The sequence below is a fragment of the Zea mays genome, chromosome 2 (genome assembly GCF_902167145.1).
Source record: "Zea mays cultivar B73 chromosome 2, Zm-B73-REFERENCE-NAM-5.0, whole genome shotgun sequence".
Taxonomy (NCBI): Eukaryota; Viridiplantae; Streptophyta; class Magnoliopsida; order Poales; family Poaceae; genus Zea; species Zea mays.
This window is the reverse complement of record NC_050097.1, coordinates 78,923,664-78,947,604: the sequence shown is the minus strand read 5'-3', so window position 1 is coordinate 78,947,604 and position 23,941 is coordinate 78,923,664. Positions and strand designations below refer to the sequence as shown.

At 46.2% G+C, this 23,941-nt stretch overlaps 1 protein-coding gene across 1 annotated transcript in view; it reads right to left on the bottom strand.

Annotated features, from left to right (window-relative positions):
• Positions 1 to 6,546: 6,546 nt before the first annotated feature.
• The window catches only part of LOC103646607 (3-oxoacyl-[acyl-carrier-protein] reductase 4-like), a 65,107-nt gene continuing 47,712 nt past the window's right edge, over positions 6,547 to 23,941 (bottom strand). Inside the window, exons 2-11 of the mRNA NM_001327911.1 lie at positions 23,043 to 23,185; positions 22,484 to 22,537; positions 9,666 to 9,746; positions 9,521 to 9,566; positions 9,343 to 9,437; positions 9,241 to 9,273; positions 8,559 to 8,693; positions 8,381 to 8,474; positions 6,873 to 6,955; positions 6,547 to 6,786 (exon numbers count right to left, since the gene is read on the bottom strand). Coding sequence (NP_001314840.1) covers positions 6,754 to 6,786; positions 6,873 to 6,955; positions 8,381 to 8,474; positions 8,559 to 8,693; positions 9,241 to 9,273; positions 9,343 to 9,437; positions 9,521 to 9,566; positions 9,666 to 9,746; positions 22,484 to 22,537; positions 23,043 to 23,185 — 797 coding nt within the window. The 3' untranslated portion in view covers positions 6,547 to 6,753. The remainder of the gene's footprint in view (positions 6,787 to 6,872; positions 6,956 to 8,380; positions 8,475 to 8,558; positions 8,694 to 9,240; positions 9,274 to 9,342; positions 9,438 to 9,520; positions 9,567 to 9,665; positions 9,747 to 22,483; positions 22,538 to 23,042; positions 23,186 to 23,941) is intronic.

Genomic DNA, 23,941 nt, shown 5'->3' with positions numbered 1-23,941 from the left:
CGACCCCTGGCCTTTGTAGCCTGGGGCTCAGCGTGGTTTGTCGTGTTGCACCCTACCAGCGGCCTGCACACTCAGGCCTAGTCCTGATATGTCATGAGTGTGCCGCTGGCGGGGGGTTGTGTGGGCCATAAATGCGACACAGTCCGAGGTGCTCGTAGGTCATGAGTGCTCTCTGGCCCAAGGGGTTTGTAGGTCATGTGTGGGGGACGGACCGGTGCCTACGCTGTGGCTCGATGTCGGCCGCGGTTAATGCGGTCGGTCATTTATGACAGGTCAGTCTCGGGCCAGGTGCAGGATCCATTCGAGTGGTTTCCCTTCAGCATGCCTGGCCCTCCTGTCAGGTTCCGCCACTCCCGACCCCAGGCTTGGTGCCACAGGGTTTGTCCGGAGCGAGTTCTTCCATGGTAGACGTTACCTATCTCCTCTAGCTGAACGGCGGGCCCCAGTTGCCAAAGGCCTTTCCCCAGCGTGCTCACTAACCGATGGGCCCTAGGGACCGGGGATCATATCCCCGACGTTGGTGAACCAAAAGCATCTAGTACTACCAGACTCTTTTTGGGAAATAATAGATTCTACAACTTGCCTTGTTCTGAAATATGAACACTAGCCCGATGTGAGTCACCGGCTCTTGTGATAAGATATTGTAACTCTTTGATAGAACTCTAATGCATAGAGATTGTTTCGGATTGCATTCTTTTTGGCCATATCTACATGATCAACATGTCAATAGGAAAAAACTTGTGGTGCCCCAGAATAAGCACATGGATTGGGTCAATAATACGAATTCATTATTGTACCACCCCACACTTGAGTAGGACAACACATCAGTGATGAATGGACTATAAATCATCATGACATCCCAGAAAGAGGATGACCAGGCGATCTTGCATGTACCAATTTTTGGGCTTGTTTAGTCCGCCTTTGCTTTTGCCTAGATCGCCTTTTTGACCCTATTCGTTTTAGTGGCCGGTCATGTGGAATGGCCTTCTTCATATGTTTAGCAAGCAGCTGATCAAAAGCAGGGCCAACTCTGCTGAGCCGGCCAGACGTCTTGGAAGAGTTTTGCTTCCTAGTACCTGTTTTAGGACACTGTGGTCTGAGGGTCTGAGGCCATTGCTGCTTCTGGTTGTCCGCGGATTGTCTGGCCTTCATAGTCGGACTTTCCGTGCCTGTCCCGAATTGTCCGGCCTTAGTGCCCGGACCATCCAGCTTACGCAGGAAAGGTGACCATGATCGGGTATCCGATCGTGCTTGCCCCCCCCCCCCCCTCCATGCGTCTGACCTACCCTTTGGATGGGAACATAAACTTAGCACGATGTTTAGAGCACATTCATCGACCATATCATCTAATGAGAGCAATGTTGTTCATTGAACTATAGAACTTCCTCACATGGAAGAAACACATAATAGCCAACTCAATGATGTATAAGCTCGAGTATTGGTTGTACTAACAAATGAACCATTTACTTGAAACTATTCGGCAACACTGGTTATACATGTAGTATGCAATTAAACAATAATCGAAGAGTGACAAGCAAATATTCTAAGCATGTTCATCCCACGAGTAAATATGACCAAAGCAAATCATAGAAAGAATCATAACTACAACAATTAAAATACTCCGGCTTCATATAAGTAGAAACATATCACAACTATCCATATGCATAATAATTCGGTTACACCCCTCCATAATATAAAGACGCATATGGAGCAAAATGATACCATGAAATATAATCGAACATACCTTGGGATGAACTACACGACGTACTTATATATGGCATAGCTGAAAATATGCAATGACCAATAACTTCGATGACTTGGGGCAAACCTTTCACCCAAACATCCTGTACTTGCTTTCTTCCTTTTGGCCTTCACTCCACCTCTTCCTAAAGCATCATCCTTACCTTGATCTTGAGAACTCCCATTAGGAACCCATGTAATGCCTCTCTTCTTCAACTCTTGTGCACCGAGTTTTTCTAGCCTCTTGTTGTGCCAGATTGATAATCCGAGTGGGCTTCTCGGTTGTGAATTAGTTTTGGACAGGGATACATCTTTCTTAACCTTTGGCACATTAGGCTTCTTAAGTTCAGATTTAGTATCAAGACAATCACTAGATGATTTCTCTATTGTTTGGGCATTACTAGCGAAAGTATCTAATACTTCACCCGGATCTATAACACATGATTTCAGATCTAAATTTTTGGCTTTTCTATTATCCTTCTTCACTACATAAACTTGCTTGATGATTCTATTCTTAGTTTGAGCTCTAGACCGATTCATAGAAATAAAACAATCTTTGTTATATGATTATTTCTCAAAATCAGAATTGCTATGAGCTGAATACTCTATGTTATGTGGTCTAAAATATGAAGAATAATAAGCATTTGAATCATAAAAGCCCCAAGATGGATAAGGATGAAAGTACAAAGGAGCTGAATTGTATTGCATTGATAGTGGTGGCCCAAAAGGAGGATATGTTGTTGATGCATGAAACCCTTCTCCTCGCCAATCTTGATCTCTAGATTTGCGCTTCGGAAGTGATCTTGATGACTTAGCATTGCCAATTTGATCAATACCCTTTGCTTTGATTTGCTTGTGATATTTAACCAGAAGTTGCTCAAAAGTAACCTTCGGCCTTTTACCCTCTTGTTTATCATGACCTTCACCTCCAAAACTTTTAAATTTGTGCATACCTGGTTTACCATGGCCCTCGACGCCTCTGGTCTTAATAGCCTTTCTTCTGTCTGGAGCCTTCGAGTAACCACTCTGCATGATAGATTTGGTGTGTGAGGGTCACTAATGATAATATTTTTCCCTTTGCCTTTATCGGTCGAACATGGCCGAACCAAGGCTTTCTTGTCCCTAGGCCCTAGTGTGTCGACATGGACAGATTGTCTGTCAATCTCCATTTCTTGAAATCTCAACCGGCCTTCATTTACAGTCGATTGTATTTGGTGACGAAAGACATTACAATCATTAGTGTTATGAAGAAAGGAGTCATGCCATTTACAATATATGCACCTTTTCAATATTGAGTGCGACAATTTAATGTTGCCATTCTTAAGTAGCTCATCAAATATTTTATCACACTTTGCAATATTAAATGTGAACTTAACTTTCCATTTTTGAATTGAATGCATGGTAGAGCGAGCAGAAGATCTGGCCTTAGCATGTCAAACAAGCTCAGCAACATAGCATCACATGCACATGAAAGGCATTCGGCCTCATGTGCGGGTGATGCCATGTTGCGACTATGGTGTGCTGTAGGTGGGGTGGAGTATGAAGATTGTGCCTGACGTGTAGTACCCTATTCTATGTATGCACACCCGGATGGTCCGACCTTGATCGGATGGTCCATGGAAGGACCGGATGGTCCGGTATTATATCCGGACTACCTAGTTGTGCAGGGCATTGCTTGAGATACTTGCAACGGGCTCAGTGTGCCCCCCGGGACTGTTCGGCGTAAGGTGTTAGATAGTCCGATGGAGGGTCGGACGGTCCGAGATCATGCTCTAACTATCTAGTCATGCTCAGAGCCGATCCACTGTCCAATGAAGACGGTGGTATTTGCCCCAGATATGAGTTCATCGGCATACCATAATATGGATGGGATTGAGAAAACCCATTTGACACCGATGTGTTTGGCACAGTTGTTTTGGTGTCCAATTCATGTGACAATAAATTAGGCATATGAGTTTTTTAATGCATGCGTCATTTCTCTATATCCTCTATCATACTTTTAATCCGATTGTCGCATAAAGAATTCTTAGGAGATTGAACAACGTCGAATGAGATGGTATTACTTAAAGTGGGGCGTCACATGAAATCCTGTAGGAAAATGACATCCACTTCCTTCTTCTTGATGACCCTTTGGTGGCAATCCACTATAAAGTGTGAGAGGTGCCACCTCTGAAACTCCTCGAGCGCTTCTTCTTGTATTCTTTATGTTCCTTATGCTCAATGACTGTCAAATTAGTCAGCCTTGTGTGACTGTTTGGGAAACATCGTTGAAATCTTTAGAATCGGCCGTAGAAGGTCATTTTTGTAGATCCGCAACCTACAACCCCAGCGGAGTCACCAAAAAGTGTGTTGGCGTCGATCTGGCACCAATCACTAGGAGTGTACCGCCTGACGGTGCCCTCTGCATTGGTGTGGATGATCAATGGCTCTAAGTCGGACAGTCTGCGACCTCGCTGCAGGAGCGACTCCTCCCCTGCTCGTGCCTAGACGGTCCGCGCTCTGATTCGGACAGTCCACGATGCACCGTTACCTGTGACGGATAGAATCAAACTCGCACACATACCTAAAGATACAAACTCTGCACCCAAATCCTTACAATATAGAAATTTTAGCCCCCAGCAAAATGCATCAGTTTCCATCCTACTTCTACGGTGCTCTAGCCTAGGCAGTGTGTCCTATACCTGTACCACGCTCTACAAAGCGCCCTCCACGAACCACGATCAACTGAGCTACCAACCAACCCCATGAGGTCATCCCTAGTTCGCCGCAGGCCTCACTCAGGGCCCAGGGGTGCCTACTCTTCATGTATTCGTTTCTACAAGCATCTACTCTCCATACTTCAGGTGACCATGCCACATCAGCCCGCAGTGAGCACATAACCCATGGACCTTCTCATACTTAGACTATCTTCAGCAGCTTAACCATCCTATCTTTTATCTCATCCTCTATTTCAAACTACACTCTACTAATAGTACGGTCTACAACGTAAAATAGTGTTTGGATGACCATATGAGTAACCTGCTGGACACAGTCTTAACCTGGAGTAGTATGTGGTCTTTCCCTTCTAGGGCTAGTGGGTGACAAAACACACCAGTGGTTTGTGGAATCCATGTTGACACCGTAGCCCTATGGAAGTCGCCCCAGGCCCCCAACCATTCGATGTCACCCTCAAATTAACTCCAATCACCTCGCTAACCTTCCCTACCAACTGCTTGATTAATGGCTTGATTAGGAGCAAGAGTAATTTGAGAGAGTCTAGCCCCCTCAATCCCCTCCATTACTCTTGCTCCAGCAAGCCCTAAAGTTTCACTTATATAGAAGGGAGGAATGGATCTGAATCTAAGCCTATACCTTGCTAGGTATCACCACCAACATTGGCATCGCACCCGAGGCTATCCGCAGTGCAAGGTACTCCATATCTTTAATCTAGATCATTATTTATAGTCTAGTCAGCAATATCTCTTACTCTATATGACAACCTTCTGCATTCATATCCCTCTATATAAACTACCACATATTATATTCATCTTAATTCCCTCTGTATCTGCATTTGTGCCGTGAACAAACCAGTAGCGTAAGGCAGCAGATTACGAAGGCATTTAGGAAAGAATAGCGCACACCGCTGCAGCTTGTGTTGCACCTTGTTTGGATCAGAAACCTCTTGCACCATATTCCACGCCTCAATCATGGTCAAGATTAGGGACTGTTCGCTGAATTCCTTTGCTGTCATGAGCGTAGCTGTCGCCATCCACTTCACCTCCGGCAAACTATCTTGTTCTCCTTTGCCAAGACAGTGCCCCTCCCTGCCCACGTTGACAAGTCACAGCTTCTGCAACAACCCCAGTCCCTTAACATCCTAATCACCCTCCCCTTGATCAGCCCGAATGGGAGTGCCTAAGAAACCGTCGGTTGAACGGACGGAAACACAGGTTTAGAAGGCTGTCACTGGCGGAGTCTCCAATATTGATACGTTCATGGCATTACAAATTGTTGAAGATAAAGCATAAGGATTAAGGCTGGAAAAAAAACTCGAGCTCGACGAGCTGGCTCAGGCTCGCAGCAGCTCGCTCGACGCTTAAAACAAGCCCGAGCCGAGCCTGTTTTTGTGGCTCGTGAAAAGAGCGAGTCAGCTTGGTTCGGTGTAGCTCGCGAGCTAGCTCGTGGCTCGATCCAACAACAATTTGTTACATAAAATCTTAATTAACATATAATATTAGTACCAAATAGACAATAAATTTATGTTATTTGAGATTACTATAAAAAATAATCTATTTTATATATTATATTAGTGATATATTTATTTACTAATTTAAAATATGTTATTTAAAATATTTTTAAGATTTTATATTATAATTTAGAGAGAAGATTTACGTTTATGCCTAGACTCGTTGGCTCGGCGAGCCAGGAACGAGCCGAGTCGAGTCGCTTTTTCAAGCTCACGAGATGAGCGAGCCGAGCCGAGCTTGGCTCGTAACATGAGCGAGCCGTAGCGAGCCGACTCGTTTCCACCCCTAATAACGATGATCATGGATAACTCTAGGAAACAATCAGCCACGAATTGGCACATATCATAACATGAAAACACACATTTCAACTTCCACATGCCTGGTTTATCCACGGTGAGTATTACTGCTTCCATCGAATATTTATCGCCTGTTAGTTCACTTTTAAACTAAAATATGATAAATAAAAAAGAACAGAGGGAGTACAAAGAAAAAGAGAACCCTAATTCCGTTGCCCAAAATCGCCCGTGCACAAGAAAGTATAATACCATTAGTGTGTTGTTTGGTTCACATATTTGTAACGTAATGGATAACCGATAACGTTAAACCATGTTTGTTTAAGTCCAATCGTAATAAGATGTCAAATTAAAAACTGATATCGACCTATTCAAATTTATTACTATTGGTACTCGAATATGAATCATTATCATTATCATTTATGTTACATTTCGTGAACCAACGTCGCCTAAATGTTAAGCAAAAGTAGAAGTGCATCAAGCCAACTCGAACCTTACATTACCATCCCTCCGTCAATTGTAAGCACCTGCGTGTAGCGAAGGGTTAGTTGCAATGTTCAAAAACAAAACCCTGATAAGTCAAGGCCATATATATATTCGTAGTTTCACACACCTGTCCGGTCATATAGCTAGCTGCAGGGCTAAGGGCCAGGAACTCGACTAACCCTGCAACTTCCTCTGGTTGGCCATATCTCCCTAGAAGTAGCAATATAACGTGTAACATTAGGGCTTACCGGTCTGACAGATGAACCTTAAGTTAATCATTTAGTCCATGTTCGTTTTCTCCCAAATCCATGGAGCTTTTCGTTTCACCGTGAATGCATGTGGATCAGGTGGTATTGAGTCGGTTTAAATCCATAACAAAAATCTATCTCAATCTATTCCAATACACTCCAATCCACATGAAATTGGAATAACCGAAATCCACGTGGTTTAGATATAAAACGAACAAGGTCTTAGTCAGAAAAGGAAAATGTGCCAAAAAGAAAAGAAGAAAAGGACCAAAGCAATATGATAATACGTTGTTTGCATGTTCTGCCAAAATTAAATGATTCTGGTTCTATAAAATGATGCCCGAGCCACTACTCTATTCTTTAATGTGGATTTCAGTTTACAGCTTTGCTTTCTAATTCCTTACTACTCTGTCCTTCATGTCTTTCTGAGGATAAAACAATGTAACTCTTATTATCTTATGCTGCTAATTTGTATGTTGATCCCACTTGTCATCTGTTAATAAGAATGAGCTTCCTTTCACAACCTATCAGAATACTAGGAATGTGTTTGAATGCACTAGAGCTAATAATTAGTGACTAAGATTAGCTAGAGACATCCAAACATCCTAGCTAATAGTTCAACAATTAGGTATTTTTAGTAAATTAGTTAATAGTTAGCTAGTAATTTGTTAGCTATCTAGGGAGTGTTAGAATGTCCTAGAACTAATAGTTAGTTGGCTAAAAATTGTTAGTGGAATTAGCTAGCTAATAAATAACTACCTAATTATTAACTAATTTATCAAAAATAGCTAATAGTTGAACTATTAGTTAGAGTGTTTGGATGTCACAACTAATTTTAGCCACTAATTATTAGTTCTAGTGCATTCAAACACCCCCTAAATAGAGTAGCTCTAGTGCATTTAAACGCCACTTAATACTAGCAAGTAACTTTCATATTTGGAGTGTCACGTCACAAACAAGAGTAGCAAATGCTTCCTGGCCAAGGGTACAACTTAGACTATGTTTGGTTTCTTTAGTCTAGGGACTAAAGTTTAATTAGGGGACTAAAGTTTAGTCCCTAACATGTTTGGTTCTATAGGCTAAAAATAGTAAGAATATACTGAATGACTCATAAGAAGACTAAAATGGCCTTTAACATTCTCTTGCTATTAGTACAATTGAACTAAACGAGGGATAAATGTGGAATTAATATGGTTTAGTCCCTTTTAGCACATATGTGAAGGACTAAAGACTAAATCATTTTAGTCCATATTTTAGTCCTAGTGTTTGGCAAAAAAGGGACTAAATGGGACTAAAAACTAGAGACTAATCTTTACTCCCTCTAACCAAACACCCCCTTAAGATCCAATCCAAGGAACCAGATGTTCAGACAGCTTAAGATGCATACCTAATGGAATGGTTGACAAGATTTTCTTCTCAAGCTCTTCTCCAAGTTCGGCAGTCATATCAGATGCAATAAACCCTGGTGCAATAGCATTCACCTGCATGAATATTCAGAACTGCATCAGAAGCCAGACTAGCCAAAGTTATAAGTGAGCTAACAATGAAAAGATAAAAGTTGAGACATTGATATTTCTGCTTGCATACTCCCTGGCAACTGTTTTCGTGAAACCAATCACCCCAGCCTTGGCTGCACTATAATTAGCTTGGCCAACATTGCCAGTAAGGCCAACGACGGATGCAATGTTGATAATTTTCCCCTGCATTTTTACATAGAAATGCATACATTACAACAACTTTTTAGAGGTCAGTATACAAAAGAATACAAACATAACGCATGGTAACAAACTATCAGCCCATTACTGAGGCACGACTCAATAGTTATGCGTTATCAATGTGGGTCACTGACTGGTCTAAATTCTCAAGGTTTTAATCCATTCAGCTATTCATAAACACAAAATAAAAAAAAAACAATGCAACAAGCCAGTAATTTCTTTGTGCTTCTGAAAGAAATTCAATCTATTCCGATTCCTAACTGGAAACTGTTGTAAGAGGAAGAGAGTTGCAACAGTTGTTTACTTAACTTGAGTATTGCAAGAGTCCTGACTAAACTCTTATGGTGCTTTTCTAACTAATTTTCCAGCTACCTACCATAATTCATACATGCTTCTAATCCTAGGTTTCATTTGTACTTTCAAATCCTGAAAACCAGTTGTAAATAAATAAAATTCAAAGTTCTAGTCCAATTAGCATTCAGAATTAGTCAGAGAGACATGCTGACCAATTTGAAGAGTGGACAGATTGTACCTTTTTCTTCTTCATCATTACTTTTGTTGCAGCCTGCAATGAATATGTTGCTGTAAGATGCATATAAATATAAATCATATACAAAGAAAGATTGAAACATACCTGTGTACACAGGCAGACGCCTGTAAGATTCAGATCAATTACATCTTGCCACTGAGATTTCTTCATCCTCATCAATAATGTGTCTCGTGTAATTCCTAATAAGAAAATATTGTTTATTTGCCAAACAAAGTCAATCAAACAAGGAGCTGGCAAAGTGCAATCTAACATGGGAACATACCTGCATTATTTACCAGCACATCTATCGTTCCCCATTTATCTAGAGCCTAATTCAATTAACAAATGAATCATAAAACCATGGTAATAAAGATTGGTGTGTAAAAGTGAAATGGAACAATTCCTTTCTGTAAACAAACTAGACTCACTGCTTTCATCATAGACTCTACATCAGCTTCTTTTGAAACATCTCCTCCAAAGGTGATAGCCTCACCACCAGATGCTTCAATCTGCAACAAAAGACAATGTAAGTGTCAATCGCCTCAACGCTCAACATCGCCGGACCGTGACTACGTAACTCGTAGCCGCACTCCAGGCCTTCGCCGTGAGGAGTTCTCACCGGCGGCTTGAGAGATTTGAGGGAGAGGAGCAACTTTAGGATAATTGATCTTGCTTATTCCTCCAAGTCTGATTACACGGCATATATATATAGCCAGTGGCCCGGCCTGCAAAAGGAAACTCCAATATCTCCTCTAAAGGAAACTCCAATCTCTCCTCTAATTAAGGCATGCAAAAGGAAACTCCAACCTCTCCTATAATTAAGGCATGCAAAAGGAAACTCCAATCTCTCCTATAATTAAGGCATGCAATAGGAAACTAGATCCTAACTTTCCAAAACTTAGCCACTGACGATGCCACCTGCCTTGGCCGCGCGCTCCGCAGCCCTCCTGGCGTCACGACGGCGCCTATAGGTGCGACCGTACATGACATCTCTCCCCCCCCCCTCGACGATCAGCTCGTCCTCGAGCTGAAATTGGGGAAATTTGTCGCGGAAGTCTGCAACATCCTCCCATGTAGCACCAGTAGTGGACTGCCCTTTCCAGCGGATGAGCACCTGCCGAACACCCTTGGCCAGCTTGTACCGAACCGCCTGCTCAGGTTCTGGAGTCACCGCCCCATGTCGAGTGGATGGGAGGGGAGGTGGTGTAGCCGGTGGTGTGCCAACGAACTTCTTGAGGAGGCTGACGTGGAAGACATCGTGCAGCTTGGCACGCGGGGGTAGCGCTATACGAACAGCCACCTGGTTGATGCACTCGGTCACTTGGTAAGGCCCGACAAAGCGCGACTTCAGCTTGCCCTTGTGTGCCTGTAGCAGGGAAGAAGCAGCCTGTTGGCGAAGGCGCAGCAGCACCCAATCACCCACGTCATAGGAGATCGGTCGGTGCAGGCGGTCGTAGAACTTCTTCTGGATGGCCTGGGCTTGTTCCAGGCGATAGCGGACATCCGCTAGGAACTCCTCGCGTGCAGCCATTGTCTTGGCCACTGCCGCCACCCGGGTCTCTCCAGGCTCATAAGAGCGGATGGAGGGGGGGTCCCTACCGTAGACCACCTTGAAAGGAGTGTCCTTGAGCGACGATTGATACGCCGTATTGTAGATGTACTCCGCCCATGGCAGCCATCACAGCCACTGACGTGGTCGATCCCCCATGAAACATCGGAGGTACATGACGATGGCTTTGTTGGCCACCTCTGTTTGTCCATCGGACTGCGGGTGGAAGGCTGACGTCATGTGCAGCTTGGGGCCGATGAGTCGCATCAGCTCCCGCCAGAACGTCGAAGTGAACACGGAGTCCCAGTCCGACACCATGGACTGAGGGATCCCGTGTAGGCGAACGATCTCGGTGAAGAACGCCTAGGCCACGGACTCTGCACTATAGGGGTTAGCCAGTGGGATAAAATGGCAGTATTTGCTAAACCAGTCGACCGCTGTGAGGATCACCGATTTTCCCCCAACGCGAGGTAGCGCCTCGATGAAGTCCAAGCCGACATCGGACCACACGGCCTGGGGAACGGGCAGGGGCAGCAGCAGGCCCGCCGAGTGCAGGTGTTCAGATTTGTTGCGCTGGCACATTGCGCAGGCGCGGACGAAGTCCTAGACCACGCGGCGCATTGCGGGGAAGTAGAAGTCCCGGCGGAGGCGATGTAGAGTCCGCTGCACCCCTTCATGACCGTCGTCGTGCGTAGCAGCCACCACTTCGAGCAGAAGTGGTGAGTCCAGCGGGATGTATAGCAAGTCAGCATACGCCACCATGCCGTCCAGCAGCGACCACGGCGCTCCCCTTGTGTCGGCTGCTAGTTCATCCCGGATGGCGACCAAGGCTGGCTCTTGTCATTGAGCATGACGAAGACGGTCAACGAAGTCGAAGCGAGGCGCGGACAGCGCCAAGACCGAGCCCTCCGTGCTGGTGTCGCGCCGGGACAGCGCGTCGGCGACGGTGTTCATGGCACCCGGCTTGTATTCCACCGAAAAGTCAAAGCCGAGGAGCTTGCCCACCCAATGGTGCTGCGGGATCGTCGAGAGATGCTAGTCGAGGAGGAACTTCAGGCTGTAGTGGTCGGTGCGGACGAGGAACGCGCGCACCCAAAGGTACGGCCTCCAGTGGTGCACGGCGTGCACCAACCCAATGAGCTCCCGCTCATACGCTGCTAGAGCGCGGTGGCGGGGCGCGACCGGCCTGCTGAAATAGGCGATCGAATGGTGCTCCTGCAGCAAGACCGCCCCAAAGCTGTGTGTGGACGTGTCACACTCCACGATGAAGCCCTAGGTGAAGTCAGGCAGCGCCAACACAGGGGCCGACGTCACAGCCACCTTGAGCGCCTGGAAGGCTGTCTGGGCCTCGTCGTTCCAGGAAAAGCCCTCCTTCTTCAGCAACGAAGTGAGGGGCGCCGCAATCTTGTCGTAGTCTTGGACGAACTTGCAGTAGTACCCGGTGAGGCCCAAGAAGCCACGCACCGTGCGTGCCGAGCGGAGTGTCGGCCGGTCGTGAATGGTCTGCACCTTGGCCGGGTCCATGGCCACACCTTGGGCGGAGATGATGTGGCCCAGGTATGCCACGGACGGTGACCCAAAGATGCACTTGGATCGCTTGACGAAGTGGGCATGGTGGTGAAGTTCGGCGAGGATGGCGCGGATGTGTCTCAAGTGATCTGCCCACGTCTTGTTGTAAATCAATATATCATCAAAAAAAACAAGGACGAACCGACGAAGAAATGGTCGGAGCACGTCGTTCATGAGCGCCTGGAATGTTGCCGGGGCGTTGCATAACCCGAAAGGCATCACCAGGAACTCATAGAAGTCGTCGTGGGTTCGGAACACCGTCTTGTGCACATCAGGCGGCCGCATCCGGACCTGGTGATAGCCGGAGCGGAGATCCAACTTGGTGAAGAACTGCGCACCATACAGCTCATCAAGGAGTTCGTCGACGACGGGGATGGGGAATGCATCCTTGACGGTGAGGGCATTAAGAGCGCGGTAGTCTACGCAAAACCGCCAAGCCTCGTCCTGCTTCTTGACCAGCAGTACCGGCGATGAGAATGCCGAATCGCTGCGGCGTACTATGCCTTGGTCCAACATGGCGGCGCATTGTTGTTCCGGCTCGTCCTTGTGCGCCGCCGGGTAGCGGTAGGGACGTACCGCCACCGGTGTAGATCTGGGCTTCAGGACGATGGCGCGATCCCGTGCTCGCTGCGACAGCAGTACCAGCGATGAGAATGCTGAATCACTGCGGCGTACTATGCCTTGGTCCAGCATGGCGGCGCATTGTCGTTCCAGCTCGTCCTTGTGCGCCGCCGGGTAGCGGTAGGGACGAACCGCCACCGGTGTAGATCTGGGCTTGAGGACGATGGCGTGATCCCGTGCTCGCTGCGACGGCAGCCCCGTCGGCTCGGCAAACAACCCCTCGAAGGAGTGCAACAGCTCCTCAAGGAGGGCGTTCGGTGTTGTGGTGGCGGCCAGTAGGGTTGGCCGACGGTCGACGACGTCCGACCAGGGGACCTATTGACCTTGGTGCAGGAAGGAGACGGTGCGATCGACGAAATCCCACACCACCCGACCAAGGGTGACCATCCATTGAGTCCCCAAGACTATATCATATCCCGCGAGCGGCATGACGAAGAGGTCGATGACGAAAGTATCGCCCTCGATGATGACTGGGGCGCGGCGGATGACGACCGGGCAAGTGACGCGCTCGCCGTTGGCCACGGTGGCCGTGAGGCGCGGGCGCAGCTGGATCGGTAGGCCGGTGCGGCAGGCAGCATCCTCGGCAATGAAATTATGTGTGGAGCCAGTGTCCAGGAGCGCGACGAGGGTGGTGGCGCCCAGGGAGGCCCGCACCTGCATGGAATCACAGATGGGCATACCGGCCACTGCCCTGAGCGAGAAGACAGGGGCGCCTTCCTATTGATCGTCCCCCGCTGGTTCCTCGTCGGCGGTCACGATTTCGACGTTGTTGAGGTAGAAGATGCGACGACAGACACGATTGTGTCCGCGGGAGTACGGCTCATTGCAGTTGAAGCAGAGGCCGAGACGGCGCCGTTCCGCCTGCTCCTCCGGGGACAGTCGCTTCAAAGGCGAGCCATCCTGCCGTGGCTGGGTCGCGCCCGCTGTGGTGCAGGAGGGCCGAGCAGCGGCTGCCTAGGCGCCGGCATAGGGAGCCGGGCACGAGGGGCTCCCTGGGGGGCGGTGGAGGTAGCCGCGCCGACTCCATCTGCTTGACCTGACGGGCGAGACTCATGGCCCCAGCGAGCGTCACCGGATTGTGGATGCGGACAGCATGGCTCAACGGTGGAAGAAGGCCGCTGGTGTAGAGTTGGACACGTTGGCTCTCATCGAGCCGACCCGCGCGTGGCAGCAGAACCTGAAACCTGTTAGAGTATTCCTCCATGGTCCCGGTGCAGCGAAACTCAGACAACTCGAAGAGGGGCGCCAAGCGGAGAGGTGGCCCGAAACGAAGGTTGAGGAGGTCCTTGAATCGTCCCCATGGCAGCGTTCCCTCGTCTTCCTGCAACTGGATGTACCACAGCTGCGCGACGTCCTCCAGATTGTAGGAGGCCATCCACACGCGCTCCTCCGGCATGGTGCGCTGTTGGCGAAAATAGGATTCGCATTTGTTTTGGAAGAGCATCGGATCGGTCTTGCCATCGAAGCGGGGGAAGTCAAGCTTCTGGAATCTTGGGGGTCGATCGAATTCACGAGGAGGCTCCTCGCGCCCACCGCCGCCGCCGTCCGACGGCGATGACGACTTGTCCTTCATGGTGGCCATGTCGGCCTTCACAGAAGACAACTCAGTCTGGAACGACTTCATCAGCTCCATGAGGTCCTTGATGGTGGGTTCAGCCATGGTGGTGGACGCGGAAGGGGATGGTGGAGGGCTGGAGCGGATGGGAGAGGATCTACGCGACGCCGATACCAGGTTGTCAAGCGCCTCAACGCTCAACGTCGTCGGACCGCGACTACGTAACTCGTAGCCGCGCTCCAGGCCTTCGCCGTGAGGAGTTCCCACCGACGGCTTGAGAGATTTGAGGGAGAGGAGCAACTTTAGGATAATTGATCTTGCTTATTCCTCCAAGTCTGATTACATGGCATATATATAGCCAATGGCCCGGCCTGCAAAAGGAAACTCCAATCTCTCCTCTAAAGGAAACTCCAATCTCTCCTCTAATTAAGGCATGCAAAAGGAAACTCCAATCTCTCCTATAATTAAGGCATGCAAAAGGAAACTCCAATCTCTCCTATAATTAAGGCATGCAATAGGAAACTAGATCCTAACTTTCCAAAACTTAGCCACTGATGGTGGCACCTGCCTTGGCCGCGCACTCTGCAGCCCTCCTGACGTCATGACGGAGCCTATAGGTGCGACCGTACATGACAGTAAGCATCTGACTGAGTACATGTTCAAGATGGAAAAGGAAAAAAGATAATAAACTGCCATGCCAATGATGGGTCTCTAAAAACTTTTAGGCAGACAATTGTCACAAAGTTTCAAAGGATACTTAACTAATTTGTCTTAATCTTACAAAAAGGTTAATTTTAATTAACCATATTCAGGAATCACTTTCCTTTTTTTTGTCTGCACTGCTGCTACTATTCTACTATTGTCAAAAAAGAACAGTAACAATATACCAATAAAATAACCAAAGATAGTGCAGAATAAGAATTGACATCACATTTTTATTTGATATACGAGATGTAATTCAAAGGACCTATTTATTTGTTCTGATGTTGAAGTGGCTCACAAATGGCAATGAGAATTAAGGACATTGACATTATCACATCACTAATGATGCTAGTGTAGGATTGGGTTAGAACTTAGAAGGTAAGCATTTGCCAGAGTGGGGGGATTGATGAACAGCGATGAGTTAAGATAGAATGTGCAAAAAAGAGTTCTTGAGGGAGTAGAACTCGGACAGAGGATACCCTAGGCTGAGGGCGTATGTGAGAGACTAGAAGGGAACCTCACTTCGATTATTCCTAGCTTAATGAAGACAGCTGAATGGGTGCCTCTTCAATAAGAATTAAGGGACATCCCTAACAACCCAACCAACAAAGTAACAAACACCATCTCTAAGCAGCACTGATTGGTCGACTTCAGGTCGTCCTATGTAATTTCTGGGCATATAGCCATACACCATATATATATATATATATATATATATATATATATATATATATATATATATATATATATATATATATATATATATATATATATATATATATATATATATATATATATATATATACAAGCAATGCACTCCTTGCCAACAGTCCAGCAAGGAATATGGTTGCAAATTGCAATAACCAATAGGCACTATATAAGGGTGTGTTTGGTTTGGCTTTGGCCCCATAAAAGCCAAAAGCCAAATCAAAGGGCTGGATCCAGGAAGCAACTTTTTGTAAAAGCTGACTTTTTCGCAGTGCAAAACTGAAAGCACCCCTGGACCTACTTTTAGTGGCTTTCGAATAGAACTGTGAAAACATATATCGAAGAACTTTTAACGGCTTTTAGTGGTTTCTGTTAAGGCCCATTAGGCCCAGGCCTACTGGCTATATATATTACCTACAGTCCTTAGGGACTAATTATCAATTATCAATCCCAAGGTTAGTAACATGGTAACAGAGCAGGTTACGAAACCCTAATTTTTTAGCCGCCTTCGCGGCTGTTCCTCGCCCAGCCGCCGTCGCGCCTGTCCTTCCACCTAGCCGTCGTCGCGGCTCTTCCTCTTCCTCATCTAGCCGCCGCCGTCGCGGATCCGGCCGCCCATGCGCTCCTGTCCGCCGCCGAGGCCGCTCTGCTCCGACGCGACGTTGCGGATCCGGTCGCGAGGCGCTCCTCTGTCCCGCGCTCCCCTGCGGATCGCGGATACGGCCGCCCCTGAGCTCCTGCGCGCGAGACGCCGCGCGCGAGGCGCTCCTCTGTCCCGCGCTCGCCTGCGGATCACGGATCCGGCCGCCCTGTGTGCGGCGCTCCCCTGTGCTCCTGCGCGTGAGGCGCCACGCGCTCTGCGTTCCTGCTGTCCCTGCGCCCCTGCGCAGATCTGTGCTCACCTCTGCGCTGCTCTTCGTGGCCACGCCGTGGTTCCTGCTGTCCCTACGCCCCTGCGCAGATCTGTCTACTCTGCTTCTCCAACAACAGGGACGCCGTCTGCCTGCTGTCCTCTGCACCAACGCGGTCACCTCGCCCAGATCTGTTTCGGCGACGTGGTCCTCTCCGATCAGTCAAGAATTCGCCTGCCACTTGTGCTGATCTGCTTGGAGTCAGTCTACCTGCCAAAAATTTTGGTACTCTCTGGTTGTTCTCTTGCTCTTCAATATGTCGACCAATGCTATTGTTGTCAATATTGTGCTTGATGGTCAGAATTATCCCGAATGGGCTTTCTGTGTTCAGACTGCATTAAGAGGTCATAGTTTACTATTTCATTTGACTGAAGATTCACCAGTCCTAGCAGCCGATAGAAGCAATGCTGCTGCAATCAAGACTTGGCAGATCAATGATGGCAAGGTAATGGCTGCTATGGTCAATAGCACTAAACCAACTATGATTATGAGTCTGTCTAAATTCACCACTGATAAGGCTATCTGGTCACATCAGAAGGACCGGTTTGTTCAGGACAGTGGTGCTCTTTTACATACCCTTATGCAACAGACTCATGTCATTGAGCAACATGATATGTCCATTGATGAATACTATTCAGCCTTTGATCGTCTTATGAGTGCATTGACCTCCATGGTGCCTGCTTGTACAGTTGTGCCTTGTCCAGCCCACAAGTTCATTGAGAAGTTCTTTACCTACAGATTTGTTATGGGAGTTCGACCTGAATTTGATTCTCTTCGTGCAAGGTTGCTTCACAGTTCGGATACTCTCACCATGGCTCAGACATTGTCCGAATTGCTTGCTGAAGAGACTCGTCTGAAGTCTATGTCCTCTATTACTGGTCTGAGTTCTCACAGTGTGTTGGCTGCTGCTCAGAGGTCTAGGAACACCTCCTTTCAGCCTTGTGAACACTGCAAAAAGACCACTCATCGATCTGAGAACTGCTTTGCTAAGTTTCCAGAGAAGCTGGCTGATTTTCGTGTCCGTCGTGCTACTCGTGGTCGTGGTACAGGACCATCTCCTAAAGGCTCAGTTGCGGTTGCTGCTACTTCATCTGCTGGTGCTTTGTCATCATAATGGGTTCTTGATTCTGGAGCTTCCTTTCATGTGACATCTGATCAGTCACGGTTGGCGTCTACTACACCTGTCACCGAGGGTACTTCTGTTCAGACTGCTGATGGTACATTATGTCATGTCACTCACAAGGGTTCTCTTTCTGGTCCAAATTTTACTGTCCCAAATATATTTTTTGTACCTCAGTTATCCATGGATCTACTATCAGTTGGTCAAATTACCGATCACAATTGTTTTGTTGGATTTGATGACTCATCTTGTTTTGTACAGGATCGCAAAACAGGGGATGTGATTGGGACTGGCCGTCACCGTAAATCTTCGCCTCGCCTCTACATCTTGGACACTTTGTGTCTTCCTTCATCCCCTACCACTACACCTCATGTGCTCGCTGCTTCGGGCCCCACGACGTCATTCCCCCAGTGGCATCATCGTCTGGGTCACTTATGTGGATCCCGTTTGTCTACTCTAATAAAGTCAAGATGTTTAGGCTCTACTCATGTTGAGTCTAGTTTTTATTGTAAAGGTTGTCATCTTGGAAAACAAATACAGCTTCCATATTTTACTAGTAATTCCCATTCTTCTAAACCTTTTGATCTAATTCACTCTAATGTTTGGGGTCCAGCTCCGTTTGTTTCTAAAGGTGGTCATAAATATTATGTCATTTTTATTGATGATCATTCTCGTTATACTTGGATTTACTTCATGAAACGCCGCTCGGAATTGCCTTCTATTTACAAGTCCTTCACTGCCATGGTTCACACCCAGTTTTCTGCTACTATTAAAAATTTTCGTTCAGATTCTGGTGGTGAATTCCTATCTGATAATTTTCGCCAGATATTTGACCATAGAGGGTACTCTAGCTCAACTTTCTTGTCCTGGTGCTCATGCCCAAAATGGTGTTGTTGAACGCAAGCACCGTCATATTATTGAGAGCGCTCGTACTCTTTTGATATCTTCTTTTGTACCTTCACACTTTTGGAGTGAAGTTGTTTCCACTGCCGTGTATCCCATTAATAGACAACCTTCATCTAAACTTTCTGGTAAATCACCGGGTGAAGTTCTTTTTGGGACTTCTTCACGATATGATCATCTTCGTGTGTTTGGATGTATATGTTATGTCTTGTTACCACCACGTGAGCGAACTAAATTGACTGCTCAATTTGTAGAGTGTGTATTCCTTGGATATAGTCCTGAACACAAAAGCTATCGTTGTTATGATCCATCTACTCGTCGTCTTCGGATTTCTAGAGATGTGAGTTTCAATGAAAATCGCCCCTTCTTTCACAACCAGTCTACTCACTCCACCTATTATCCCACAGAATCTACTTCTTTCATGTGTCTTCCTTCCATTCCTGCATCTGAACCATCATCTTCTACATCCACATCTGATGTTCTCATTCCTATAACACTACCTTCCACCTCCACGTCATCCACCTCTTACTCTTCCAAACCACCTATCATCCAAACCTACATTCGTCGTTCCCGCTCTATTCCTATGGCTGGTCCTGATACTGATCCTGTACCTGATTCTTGTACTAACAATAATGAGTTTAATGATGTTTTTAATCAGGGATACCGTCTTCGTGACTGTGGTACCATTGAACCTCCAGATCGCTATGGTTTTCCACGGGCTGGTGTGGCAATTGTTGAACCCACTACATATCAGGAAGCTTCTGGGATTCTTGAGTGGCAGCTAGCTATGATTGATGAATTGACTGCTCTTGAACGCACTGGTACATGGGATATTGTTTCTTTACCCTCGCATGCTGTTCCTATCACATGTAAATGGGTCTTCAAAGTTAAGACAAAATCAGATGGTTCCATTGAGAGGTATAAAGCTCGTCTTGTGGCCCGTGGTTTTCAACAAACTCAAGGACTTGATTATGAGGAGACTTTTGCACCTGTTGCGCATATGACTACTGTTCGAACCTTGATTGCAGTTGCAGCCTCATCTTCTTGGACTATATTCCAGATGGATGCCAAGAATGTTTTTCTTAATGGCGATCTACAAGAAGTTTATATGCATCCTCCTCTAGGGGTTGATACTCCCTCGGGGCATGTTTGTCGTCTTCGTCGCGCATTGTATGGGCTGAAACAAGCTCCTCGTGATTGGTTTGAGCGATTCATCTATGTCATCACAGCTGCTGGTTTTTCTTCTAGTGAATATGATCCTGCATTGTTTGTTCATCTCTTCAAAAGGTCGTACCTTACTACTATTATATGTGGATGATATGCTGATTACAGGTGACAACTCAGAACATATTTCTCATGTCAAGCAACATCTTAGTAAGGAATTTCAGATGTCTGATTTTGGACCGCTTAGCTATTTCTTGGGCATTGAAGTTCAGCAGACTCAAAAAGGCTTTTATCTGTCTCAGTCGAAATATATACAAGATCTTCTTGATCGCTCTGGACTTACTGATACACGCATTGTTGCAACACCGATGGATATTCATTTAAAACTTCGTCCGAAGGATGGGACCCCACTAGCAGATCCAACTCGGTATTGTCATATTGTGGGTAGTCTTGTTTATCTCACCATCACCAGACCTGATATTGCTCATGTTGTTCATATGTTGAGCCAATTTGTATCAACACCTACTTCAGTTCATTATGGTCATTTGCTTCATGTGCTTCAATATTTACGTGGGACAAGATCCAGATGTTTACTCTATGCTTCAGATAGCCCACTTCAGCTTCATGCGTATTCAGATGCCACTTGGGCAAGTGATCCTGTTGACCGTTGTTCTACTACAGGTTACTGTATTCTCCTTGGGTCATCTCCCATTGCATGGAAATCCAAGAAGCAAGCGGCCATATCTCGTTCTAGTGCTGAAGCCAAACTTCAGGCACTTGCTACTACCACTGCTGAAATTATTTGGTTGCGCTGGCTCTTGGCTGATCTTGGTGTCTCTTGTGACACTTCTACACCTCTGTTATGTAATAACTTGAGCGCTATACAGATTGCTCATGATCCAGTGAAGCATGAACTTACTAAACACATAGGTGTTGATGCATCCTTTACTCGATCCCATTGTCAGCAGAAGACTATTGATCTTCAATATGTGCCCTCAGAATATCAATTGGCAGATTTCTTCACCAAAGCACAAACAAGAGCACAACATCAGTTTCACTTGATCAAACTCAAAGCTTCAGATCCTCCATTTCCACCTTGAGTTTGAGGAGCGGTGTTAAGGCCCATTAGGCACAGGCCTACTGGATATATATATTACCTACAGTTCTTAGGGACTAATTATCAATTATCAATCCCAAGGTTAGTAACAGTTTCCACCAAATGGTTTTTAGCTTTTTAACAGCTCACAGCCCACAACAGCTTTTTCCACAGCTCACAGCACACAACAGTTTTTTTCACAGCCACAACCCAACCAAACAAACCCTAAGTCTAGCAGTACTACAGGCTAGCAGATGCTGGTAAGTGGTAAGACTGATTGACTGAAAATTGACTACAGTAGAGTAGCAGACTATGACCAAGAACTACTGCAGTGCAGACTGCAGAACTTCAGACATGCTGAATTACTGATAATAAGAAAAGGGGGAGAAGGAGGGGAGCAGGGGCGACCTTCAGATGACGAGCTCATCTTGTGTCTCGTCGGTCGTCAGTTCACTGGTGCAGTGGTGCTGCTCTGGAGCCGAGGATGACCTCGAGTCCTTCAGATGAGCAGGGGCGGCCTTCAGATGATGACCACGAGTCCTGGAGACGCCGGAGCCGGCGCGAGTGGAGAGCCGACACGGGAGGACTGCACAGCACAACTGGAGCAGCCGCCATCGATTGCCCTGTTAGGCCGCAGGTGGCAAAGGACAGGCTAAGGGTTGGAGAGGGGAGCAGGCAGCGTTAGGGTTTCAGTAACCTAGGGGCGTAGTCAACTGTTTTTATGCTGCTACTGTAGATGGGCCAAAAAAACGTTGAAGCCCAATAGTAAACCTGGCCGCCACTGGTCGACCAGGAACACGCTAATCGGACGACTAATCGGACGAGTTGGACGCCTAATCGACGATTAGGACGACCAGAAACTCCGATCAAGTCGTCCACCTAGTCGGACTCTTACAGGCGACCAGCCCGACTAATCGCGATTAGTTGGACGACTTGTAAACAGAGCTAAGCAGCTAACAAGATAAACCATGCAGCAAACACAATGTTCATGTCACTAACAAGCCAACGCATGCACTTATGCCTACTAAGTACTAACAACTTCTTAACTAATGCATCTAGTACAAATTAACTATTGTGCCCACCATCCAGTTGGACCAAAGCCCAACCCACAATAGTATATGAATTCCTTTATGGAGCCAACCATGAAACAACATTAGAGTCAGATAATAATCGTACAACGCTGAGAATCAGGGAGAGCCATAGCAGCAGTGATCTTAACTAGTAGTGAACCAAAGCAAGTTACTAATAACAGTTACGATAATTGGTTATGCACCGCAATATTGCTTCTATAGAGTTTCAGAGAAACAAATAATACCTAACAAAGTAATTTGTGAATGGACATGCTCACCTCTTTGGAGACCTCTTCAGCCTCTTTCGAAGACCGAGCATAATTTACCAGAACCTAAAAATCAAGCAAGAGTCAAGTCCCTAAGATTAGATCAACATGTAATCACATAAGAAGACACACTTTAATTAGAGGCAGAGATGAATTAGCCTATATCTAGGCTTGTGCAGTGCAGTTTGCCAGGCTCAGAGGCTATTATGCAAGAATTGCATAGTGCTCAAAGCGAAAGCAGCTCCACAATGCATCAATAGCTAATACGTCAGATTTGGTCATATTAAGCAAAACAGATTTGCACAACCTGATGGGGGCACACAAAAGTGAAATATTATCACCTCTAGTACCTCTACTAGAAACATGAGACATATACTAAAACATGAAGGTGACTACATGCAACACGAAAAGCAGCCAAACACTATTTACCAAACATGACTCGCCTATGCAGGACAACGGACAACCAAACACCACGACATTGTATACGATTGTGCTGGCTTGGGTTGTGCTGCATAAGGTCTAATGGAGAATAAGGCTAATGCAAACAACAACCACAGCCTAAGTTGCTAACCTTGCATCCTGCTTTTCCAAGGGCTAGAGCAGTTGCCTTTCCAATCCCTCTAGAGGCACCTGTAACAACAACAACTGGAGCTTCCAGCTTCGTAGCATCTTTTACAACTGCTTGTTCAACAGCGGCAACATGGGTTTGCACACCTGCAGATAGTAATTTGCTTAGCACTGACTACAAAGAAACAATTAGGTTGTTTCCAGCTTGCCATGACAGAGGTTCAAAGAGGATGCTACATTCTTCCTGACTCTTTCTGAAAGAAATGGTTTCACTATCTATTGGTAAAATATAAATCTGTTAAGGAAAAAAGGTTTCATAGAGATATAACAAGTTTATAGAAACTCAAAAAGTATATCCATTGCATATAAAAAATGTAAATATCAACTAATAAAATAATAAAAATAATCTGCCATTTTAATGTTTGGTGCAATTGGATCTTTTACTTCAAATAACATGACGAACCTAGCTAGCATCTGCAGGTTCCACATAACATGTCATTACAGCATAGTGAATTACATCAATTTGTGATATGTGCTAGTTCAATTATTACTATCTTCCACTCCCTTCGTCTCAGTTTATAGGTCGTTTTAACTTCTCTAGATACACAAATTTATATTATTTATCTAGACATTATATATCTAGGTGCATAGCAAAAGCTAAGTATCTAGAAAAACTAAAACAACTTATAATTTGGACAGGTAGGATCCCAAAAGGCGCCATTAAGCACGCTGAAGCGCTACAGGGGGATCACAGCGTCGCTTTGGGCCATAAGTATTGGAAACCCTAACCCTAACAGGGGTTGGGCAATCTATTAAATAGACTGGAGTAACTGGGCCAGGCCCATTACAGAGTGGCGAGACAGTAATTACACGGGGAGAACCCCAAACCCTAATCGGGTATTC